The following is a 10,993-nucleotide window of genomic DNA, read 5'->3' as shown; positions in this document are numbered from 1 at the left end:
TGTTACTATTAAAATCTGCACGAAACTGATGTTGAAAATGTTAGCCTAGATATAATCCATAGAGTCACATGTGTATAAAAAATCCTCCTTGGTACCCTGTCCTCTTGTATTTCAATGATTGTCAGTTAAAGAGGTACCGAATGGGAAATTACCCATGATTCCTAAACAGTCGGTTTACGGTGAAGTGATAGTCCATGATACGTATTATAAGGATTTTTCCATGTTTGGCCTCACTTAGTTCAGATTTACACCAGGATCACGAAAATATACCATATGTAATTGTGGGGAAATTTCTAGTTCCCCACAATTACATATGGTATATTTTCGTGATCCTGGTGTAAATCTGAACAAAGTGAGGCCAAACATGGAAAAATCCTGAACGAACCCCATAACGTTGGTCCTAAGACTGCTGAGGGTTTCCCACAACGTAGGGTATGCTACCCCCCCCCCCCCCCCCCCCCCCCCCTCTCTCTCTCTCTCTCTCCTTCCTTTACTCTATATAAAATGTTTTTGAATCTATTTTGTTTTGTCTGGCTGTCTCATAGTGTGATGGTGTGTGACTTGTGTGAATGTTTGTGTAGAACTAGATTAATCTGTATTACTTGTAGTCTGGTACATTACTAATTAGGTGTTTGTGCAGGCATGCTGATGATGTGAGAACTTAAGATGATTCATTAATAAATACTACTATGATGATAAAGTCTCATTACTTATAATGTATGCAGGATGAGGATGATGATGATATGTGACAATGATGTTATTGTATACATGATGGTGGTGAGGACGGTGATTTGGATAGTATACATTATGATGATGATGATGATGATGATGATGATGATGATGATGATGATGATGATAATGATGAAAAGGGTGATAATGTACATTGCACGCATGATGAGGAGGAGGAGCGTGATGATGATGATGACGATGATGATGATGATGATGATGATGATGATGATGATGATGATGATGATGATGATGATGGTGGTGGTGGTGGTGATGTACATGGCATTGATGTTGATGAGGATGATGATGGTGTACATGGCATGGACGATGATGATGATGATGATGATGATGATGATGATGATGATGATGATGATGATGATGATGATGATAGAATGATGGATGATGATGATGATGATGATGATGATGATGATGATGATGATGATGATGGTAGAATGATGGATAATGATGATGATGATGATGATGATGATGATGATGATGACATCTGCTGTTATATGTGATGATAATGATGATGATGGTGATGATGATGATGATGATGATGATGTATCAGCTACTACTATTCTATAATATATATGAATGTGTGTGAAAGTTTTGTGTGGTGATGTGTTGTTGTTATATGTTTCTGTAATTTTAAAAAATCTGGAAAAATAAAAATATATATATATATATAAACGCTGGTGTACCACAAGGTTTCGTTGTCGGATCTTTATTTTTTTGAAGTTTGAATTAAGTTTTAATCAAAAGGTTGGTACCAGACCAAAATAAAGCCCTTAATTGGTTTATTTTATTTGATTTACTGTCGGCAGCACTCCTATTAAAATTACAAGCTGATGTTAACATTCAGATGTTATTTTTTCTGACGATTTTAAATGTTGAATATATAGTTAGAGGAATATCAAAATATAGTGCAATATATGACATATATATATATATATAGAAAAAACTTGATTTGACGAGATGCGAGTAAATTATAAATAAAAGATCTGAAGATCTAATACAGTGAAAGCGCTAGTGCAAAATGTAACGTCTTTCTTCTTTTGTCAAAAATCATTTATATATATATATATATATATATATATATATATATATATTCTTATATTCGTCCACTTCATGAATATACAGAGAAATGCGTATAAAGCTACCTAACAAAAGAATAATAAATTTCAAGAATTGTTCCAATATATCTGATCATAGAGACACGTTACATTAAAAATACAATAAAGCGATTCGGTGTTATCAAAATTATATTAGAAAATGAAAACGACCTGTACTCTCAACTTTGAAAAAAATGCTAATTTGATAACTACATGTAATTTCATTTGTTGTGACTTTTTTTCTGTTCACCAGAATGGATCCTAGACAACTTAATTGTATCTGTTGTATGTGGGTATGTTGGAGGATAAAAATCAACACAAAGATGGCGTATATTGTACAGAACGAGACTCATCACACTAGGGGATAAAGGACGTGGGAAATGGTTGATCATCGCCGAGGACTGTCCAACCCCGTGAGACTTCGATACACATGATTATGGCAGTTTTCTCCCTTCACATCATTTCTTGTTGATCGGAATCCCGCGTGCACGACTTCACGACCATTTACGTGACCTATACGAAACGTAATCAAGTTTGAAAACCAAATTGATAGACATGCGCTTCAAACTAGTATCCAGCTCGCTAGTGTTTCTACGCATGACCAGAAAACTGAAATGACACCTTTGAAACTGCACCTACCGAGCACAAGTTTAGCGGAGGCGATATTTAATGTACGTATGCTTCCTACAGTTCATGTTTGACACGGGTGGATGTCACAGATAGAAGTTTGTGTAAGCAATTGAAATATTTGATGTATGTAATTAAGGTATATATGGATATTGGCATTAGATACTCTTTTTTGAAATTGTTTTATAGTAAAGTCATAACGTATGTATAAGAAATATAAAAAAAATTTGGATTAAAACGAATACACAGATAAACAGAATTCGACGAAGAGCAACCGTTTCTGCATTATTTTAGTCTTATCAGAAAATTAACACCACTCTTACCTTTGTGAGTATTTTCACCGGTTATAAGACGTGTTATGAAAATCGTCGGCTGATTTTCATACATTGCAGCTGAAGAGAGGGAAAGTTACTTAGACTGATAAATTAGTGTTATTTCCCTTGGTTTAATTAATTTCGATAATGTATAAAACTTAATTAAAATGAAAATATATTTAAACTATTTTACCATTATTTCAGAGCTTTCTGATAATACTTCATTGGAAATGTTAATAAGGAGGGAATCGGTCTGCTGTTCTTTATTTATTTCCAAAATGAATTGAGTAGGTCTTACATCTTGCGATGTTTGTAATAATTAATAATGAGTCACTACATGGGAAAACGACGTTTCGGTACACATATATTATTAAAAGATATTTCGGTGTTTTAGAAAGATGTTTTGGTACTATAGAAAGTTTTTCCGATAATTGATATTTTGATGAACATCAGTTTCTGTGTTTGTTATTTTTTCCGACTTTTTCAGCTTTTTCACTTGGGACGATCCATTGACATTCCTGATTATCCCGCTATAATATGAACGATTTATTAATTATTATTATTTCTTTTTATCTATTTATTCACATTATTTATTTAATTATTCAATGGAAAACGAAGGGAAATAACTCCGGAAGATCAGAATTGTGGTTACTGGCGCCGGTTCACTAACTATAATCTGTTGTCAAACTTCCGGTTTATACAGCGAAATGAGCTGGACATCTTTCTACTGTCCTTGTTTTTGTTGTGGAAACAGGACCAATCGTTCCGGTCATGTGCAACTTAAAGAAATACCCACCGTGAAACTAGACATGACGAATATGGGTAAGAATTATGGCAATGATCAAACAAGTACAATGTAAATATTCTCACAGGTAGTTGTCGACGTGACAGCTCCCCCCCCCGTCCCCCCACCTAAATCCTGTAAATATCCTTGGCGCATTTGTTTCTGATCCATTAAGAACCATTTCACGCTAGCAACACTAAATTAACGGATTGCCACCAAATCAATACATTAATTAAATCAAATATGTTCATTTAAAAAAAAAATAACTGATCAGCGAAGTACCAGTGTTTTTTCTAAAAAAAGATATACACAGATCCGACCTCAAGTACGCTTTTATCTAATCACGCCTGAGCCCCGTTTCGATTCCTGGTCGGGCAATCGAATGGACATTTTCCTTGTTCGTTTACAGTTTATTCCATCCAATATCGAAAATGTATATCTCTGAAATGATGATTTACCATACACATTTACATTAATATAATTCTTATGGTTCCTAGCGTTTCGCTTTGTTAGACTCTTTGCTTCCTTCTATAAAGGTGTGCCTGCCAATGGTAAAACTGATATCCTCTTTGTAATTATATAACACGACCCAATTTTTTCAAAAGTGGTCTAGTCTATATTTGAAAGTGTAAGTGTTCTTAAACATGCCACCTTGTCAGATAATCTGTTTCATTGTTTTGAAAATCTCACTCTTGGTATTTCCACATAATTTGAGAGTTCTCTGCACTATTGTTGCTATGTTGTTTCTGATTTGGTTGTGATCAATGCCTGGGAACTATCTATATCTATCATTACTGCTGTGGAAAATAATCATACAAACATATATGTGTTTGCAGGGCTCTTGACCTGCCAGATTTGGGGCCAAATTCCCAATGCAAAATAGTATCTTTTTTTCCCAATTTAGACCCCAAGTTTTCCCAATTCTAAGGAAAACACCATTATTTTTCCCAATTCTTAGGTCCCAAAATGGGGTGTGAGAGCCCTGGTTTGTGTGAAATATATCAGAAAATGGTTTCCACACAAATACATATCAGATTATTAATGTGAATTAATGGAGATTTAAGTTACGATAAACAAGACATTGAATCTGATTTTATTTTTATATTTGTCGTCAGGAAATGATGTCGTGATCGTGAAAAGTGGAAAGCGAATATGTGGAACAGGATCTGCCTTATCAAATGCCCCAATTGCACAAGACAAGGCTTACTTTGAAATAAAACTACAAAGTACAGGTAGGTTACATTAAAATAAAGCCATAAAGTACAAATAGGTGTACATATAGATAAAACTTCATGTACAAATATAGTCTGTATGATGTTTTCAGGTGTATAGAGCAATACAATACAGTCTGTATGATGCTTTAATATGTATGTGATGTTGGCCGTACAAATACAGTCTGTATGATGTTTTCAGGTGTATGGGGTTTTGGCCGTACAAACACAATCTGTATGATGTTTTCAGGTGTATGTGATGTTGGCCGTACAAATACAGTCTGTATGATGTTTTCAGGTGTATGTGATGTTGGCTGTACAAACACAATCTGTATGATGTTTTCAGGTGTATGTGATGTTGGCTGTACAAATACAATCTGTATGATGTTTTCAGGTGTATGTGATGTTGGCCGTACAAACACAATCTGTATGATGTTTTCAGGTGTATGGGGTGTTGGCCGTACAAATACAGTCTGTATGATGTTTTCAGGTGTATGTGATGTTGGCCGTACAAATACAGTCTGTATGATGTTTTCAGGTGTATGGGGTGTTGGCTGTACAAATACAATCTGTATGATGTTTTCAGGTGTATGGGGTGTTGGCCTGGCTACCAAATTATGTAACATGTGCACAGTGCCACTTGGAAACAACAAAGAATCCTGGGTAGTTAGACATGATGGTGTTCTGTTCCACAACAACGAAGAGAAAGGCAAACTGCCTGAGGTGCCACAGGAAGGCGATATTCTGGTAGGTATATCCAGGTGTTACCAAAGGAAGTAGATATTCTTGTAGGTATATCCAGGTGTTACCACAGGAAGTAAATATTCTTGTAGGTATGTCCTGGTGTTACCATAGGAAGTAGATATTTTTGTAGGTATATCCTGGTGGTGCTACAGATAGATTTTCATCCTTTAAGCAGTGTTTTGATACAAATAACTGGATTCATTAGTAAATAAGATTTGTACAAATGCCACATAAAGAATGTTTTTTACTTTCTAAAATATATATGATATAAAATATAGAAATACAGTTAAAGATGTAGGTAAGGATGTTTGTTATGTAGTGTTCCTGTTGTTTTTTTTATCTGACCTTATCATGGGGTGATTTTCATTTTAGGGTCTTACATATGATCATGTGGAGCTGAATTTCTTCCTCAATGGTAAAGCCCTGAACAACCCACTGATGGGAATCAAAGGAACAGTGTTCCCAGTTTTCTACGGTAATTTGAAACCATTCTTATCTTTAATTTCTAACTTCTTACAGCACAGAACCTCTGCTTACAGCACAGTACCTTGTCATGATTATACATCCCACACTCTTCATGCAGCAAAGTGATGGAGTACTGAATTTTTTTGTTTTTTTTTTGTAGTTTTTACTATTTTTACCATTTTTTAGACCTAATCCATTCTACATTTATTTCACTTTAAAGTTTAGATTGACAAATGACAGATAACCAGACATCGGATTTGGCATTTTATATAATAATTCACAAATAAGTGGAGATACAAAGAATCTTTGTATCAAAGGATGGGGAAATTTTGTATCTCTGTATTGCAACTCTGTTGTCAATCTCAATTTCTTCCTCTGCAAGATTTCTCTTTATGTGCAGCATACACAGTGATATGAGAATATATTTTAGCTAAAACAGAGATTTAGTTAATAAGCTGTGAAAATTTCTTTCTCTGGTTTGAAAATATTTACTGTATTTATTTTTCATTTCAGTGGATGAAGGTGCTGTAATTGATGTTCAGTTTGATAGATTTTACCACCAGCCCCCAGACGGTTTTGACAGCATCATGATTGAACAGTCACTGTTATAGTGGTGAAGTGTCATACTCTTCTGTATGTTTGTATGTTCTGCCATGGACACCAGAGGGCAGTGTATTTATACAATGTACTGTATATTTGTATATCCTGTCGCGGACACAGGGGGAGTTGTATGTGTACAATTTTCTATATATTTGTATATCCCGCGTACAGCAGAGGGCAATATATGCACAAAAGCCTCTATATTTGTATATCTTGCCACAGATACTAGAGGGCAGTGCTTGTTCGCAATCCACTATGGGTGATATTTTCTGCTATAGACACCAGAGGGCAGCATATTTAATCAAACCACAGGTCAAATGAAGAGAAAGAACATTACTATATGGATATATGATAGACCATATGAAAAAGCAGATATTGCTGTTTTAATTTTAGCAAAATTTTAAGACAGAGGGAAACTCAAAGGGAGATATCAATGGTATATATGTTATGTAACCTGTCTTTAGAGGCCAGAGGGAATGTGGTCTACAGACAGAAATGTCACTGAAATAGATTTTATATAACCTGTCTATAGAGGCCAGAGGGAATGCGGTCTTCAGACAGAAAGGTTACTAAATAGATTTTATGTAACCTGTCTATAGAGACCAGAGGGAGTGAGGTCTACAGACAGAAATATCACTGAAATAGGTTTTTTATAACCTACCAATAGAGGTCAAAGGAAATATGGTCTTCAGACGAAATATCAGTGAAAAAGATTTTATGGGACCGGTCACTAGAAGCCAGAGGGTGTATGATCTTAATACAGAAATGCCAATGAAATAAATTTTATAGGACCTGTCTAGATGCCAGAGGGAAGATAGTCCTCAGTCTAGGATACAGATTTTAACTTAACTGTTTATAGTTATTATTTATCATCTTTTTGGCCAGTATGGTGAGGGGGTCTTATTGTGGGAGTTTACCAGAGACATTGAGTACCTGGGGAAAACCCATGTGGTCAGACAGGTGACCTCTGACCTTTTCATGTCTGATCAGGGAATCTAGCCCTAGTTGCCAAGGTGATTGGCAGATGCATTACCAATGAGATGTTAAAGTTAGTTAAAGGTACTTGTTTTGACCAAAGAAGTGTTTAAGAAATCTCTGTTGAACTTTTACAGATGAATGACTTATGATAGGCTCTAGTGATAGAGTTTTGTGATAATTAAGTGTGATGTGTTAAGGTGCGACCGTGGGTGAGGATAAAGTAAAGATATTACATGACTTCTATACATCACATCATCAAGTCATTTTTTTTATACATTTATATTAGTTTTTTGTGTAAGGATATCAGGATTTGTGAAACACAGGCCCTTAATCTGATTGAAAGCCCCAAAAACTCTAATCACAAGACAAGTCTTCAGCAACCTATGCTGATCACCTTTTATCTGTTGTCATGCATTGACCATCTGATTTATTGATATTTCAATTTTTTCATCTGAACCAGTTTTGATTAAATTAAAAGTCTGCTTATTACAGATAAAATTGTTTTTGAATTTTAAAAGAACCAAATAATCACGTTCAAAAATACTCAAAATACTTTAAAATTTATAGTAAAAAAGTACTAGAAAGGACCTTAAAAAATTTGTACATCTCTCAAATGGACTAATAACACAAAATTCAGATAGCAGGATTTTGTACAAAATAGATTATCACAAACAGTCTTGTTACCAGAATAACCAGTTCTGATCCTTGTTACAAGGAAAACACAGATTAGATTGCCACATTGTTAAAATATGTCAACGAAATGAGCACCTTGGAAAGTCACAAATTTTTCAATTGGTTATCTCCCTTAGACTGTTTTATCTCTGTTGGCTTTCTGATTCCTTATCAACTTAATGAGGGTTTGAGGTCAACACCGCATGCAGTCTCTGTCACGCTTCATTGTGATTAAATCTGTCGGATGTGAGTTATATTGTTTGCACCTTTTTAATGTTAAATCTCTGAAAATTATTTGTAAATCTCATAGGAAGCTGGAACTCTTTAAACTTAATTTTATATGTAGATGTGTCCACAGACTTAGATATAGATGTATCCTGAGTCCGTGATATGTCACTCTAGTGCAATATTTTAATTATTTTTATGTTTGTGGTAGTGTAATGTGATTTTATCATTATGGAAAGCAGAAATTTAAGTTGAAATTCCTTTCAACTGTTGATGAGAATTTGGAAATGGTTTTAAAATTCAAAATTAATACCAGTCAAGAGTCACAAAAATCAAATTTTTAAGTCCTTTTTTGTGTTTTTATTTTTTATTTTTCTTCTTGAAAAGTCAATTTATTTCGTCCACTTGCTCTTTTTGCCAGTATACAGACAGACCTCGTGAAGACTTTACAATATAAGGCCATTATGGTACCACTTACAAGCTTTAAAACATACTGCTACTTTGCGATTCAAATGCTTTCTATCCATTAACAGATCTTTCACCATCAGACTGGATTATTGTGTCTGAACACTTGAGTCCAGGTTCTGTTGAATCCGGCTGAAGTATGAAATTATATTCATTTTGTCTGGTTTCTTCACCATATTGACTTAGTTGCTCTGAAATGTACATTGTTTATAAAAAATATACTTATCTGTGAATCTTGTGAAACTGGTTGATGTGAAAATGTCATTTAATTGACAAATAAGACCAGTCTGAAATTTTTATGTTGTTAGTGCTGGAATTAGTCATTTTGATTTTGACTTGCAGACTGATCATTGAAAATTTTTATGTTGTTAGTGCTCATTTTATATGATCTGTATTTGTTTATCATTTCTATTTATGATTTAAATTTTTAGCAAACATCATACATATGTACTGACATAATCAAAACATTGAAGCTTATTATTGCAGTTTCTCCATTCAATTAGTTAAAAATCAGCTCTGTATCACAGTATCAGTGATAATTTTCATGATCTGTTATCTTCTTTATAGTTCAACATTATAAAGGAAAACTCTTGTTTGCATGAACAAAAACATCACCTGTTGATGTAGCTGTATAAGGTGGGATATTAAGGTTCATTGTACAGGAAATATATCTTATGTACTCTACTGATGGGTTTTTGAAAAAAATGGTATTGATTATACGAGGGTGACAGCTTTATAGGACAATTTTAATAACTACAATACTTTATCAATCATCCACAAACATGACAGTGTAAATCATTGTTGCAAATGATGACAAGGTTGTTATTAAAAAATGGTACTTTTGTTTTACTGTTTTTCTCTTTATGTTATACTTCAATATGAAAATTTTCTGGTTTAATCTGCTAATTATTCTCCTGGTAGAAGACCTATGGATGTACGTTTTAAGAAACAAGGACACGATTAATCGTTTCCTTCAAATTAAGAAAGATTTGAATTTAAATTTTTTGGAAAGTTAAAATGAAAAATGATTATCATCAAGAAAATACCAACGTGGCAATCTAATAATAATTTAAACTCAAATTCCATAAAACTACGGCAAATATGAACAAAAGAAAGATTTAAACGGAGAATCCTGAAAAAGGACAATGATAATAAGACCAGGTACTCCGGAAGAGTGAGCGTCTGCTGCTTCATCTACGACACCCTACATTAAACCTTGGTCAATCAAACTTAGAAATGTCACGTTCTCAAATAAGAACAATGTATAAAACTACGGAACCAACAGGCAAACTAACGTGAATTGAATAAGATTTACAAAAGACACACAAGTGAATAGCACCTTTTAATAAAATTTAGAGTTAGACACAGTAGAGCGAAACAATCAATTATGCCGCATTTTACAGCCGTTTCGTCCTTCTAGAACTCGTCAGTGATGCTAAGAGCCTAGTTTTGAAGCCTAGGAGGCGACTGAGGAAAATCCAAAGTGACCAAAAAGAAAGTCAAAATCTAGACGGGGAGGTGCACCAGCCCAATAATTAGATAAATTTCGTAATTTTCATTTAACAGATATTTTAAGAACAACTTCAAGTACACGTGTATATTCTGAAACCGTGCCACTATTCGAATGAATTGAAATGTGGCTTGCGAATAATTTAGACGATCTTGCAGTTGCATGAACGACATAAGTGTTGACACTATGGTGAGCGGTTGAACAAACTTTCGTGTGTCTATGATCCGTTTCTTATCTGAAGGGAAATCAACGGGCAGGCCGATAAGAAATGAAGTAACCCCAGCTAAGTACAGGTAGGACCAATACTATGTGCAATATCATCAGCGGCATTATTTGCTCTAGATCATCTGGCTTGTAAATATGAATTCTTCTCATATAGCAGACCAAATGAATTTCGGCGTCAAAGAGTTTCATTGGTTTGCATAGGTCGTCATATCGATGAACGTTTTGTACGGAAGTCACATTGAGTGAAATGCTTTCGTCGTAATGGCGATACGCAGTGTTGTTATGATGACGTCATAGCTATGTCGTAATTGCGAGGTCATTTAGTTATGATTATG

The 10,993-nt window shown here is 34.4% G+C and overlaps 1 protein-coding gene across 1 annotated transcript; it reads left to right on the top strand.

Annotated features, from left to right (window-relative positions):
* The first annotated feature begins 3,485 nt into the window (after positions 1-3,485).
* LOC132551128 (SPRY domain-containing protein 7-like) lies at positions 3,486-9,275 on the top strand. The gene is made up of 5 exons (XM_060215239.1): positions 3,486-3,601; positions 4,679-4,795; positions 5,361-5,521; positions 5,891-5,993; positions 6,497-9,275. Exons 1-5 carry the CDS (start codon positions 3,487-3,489, stop codon positions 6,592-6,594), a joined length of 594 nt encoding a protein of 197 aa, XP_060071222.1. The 5' UTR covers position 3,486; the 3' UTR covers positions 6,595-9,275.
* Positions 9,276-10,993: the final 1,718 nt, after the last annotated feature.

Source organism: Ylistrum balloti, unplaced genomic scaffold (assembly GCF_031769215.1).
Source record: "Ylistrum balloti isolate Yb309-2 unplaced genomic scaffold, AGI_CSIRO_Ybal_v1 Utg370180, whole genome shotgun sequence".
Lineage (NCBI taxonomy): Eukaryota > Metazoa > Mollusca > Bivalvia > Pectinida > Pectinidae > Ylistrum > Ylistrum balloti.
Note: the sequence above shows the minus strand (reverse complement) of the source record. Positions and strands in the feature narration are given on the sequence as shown.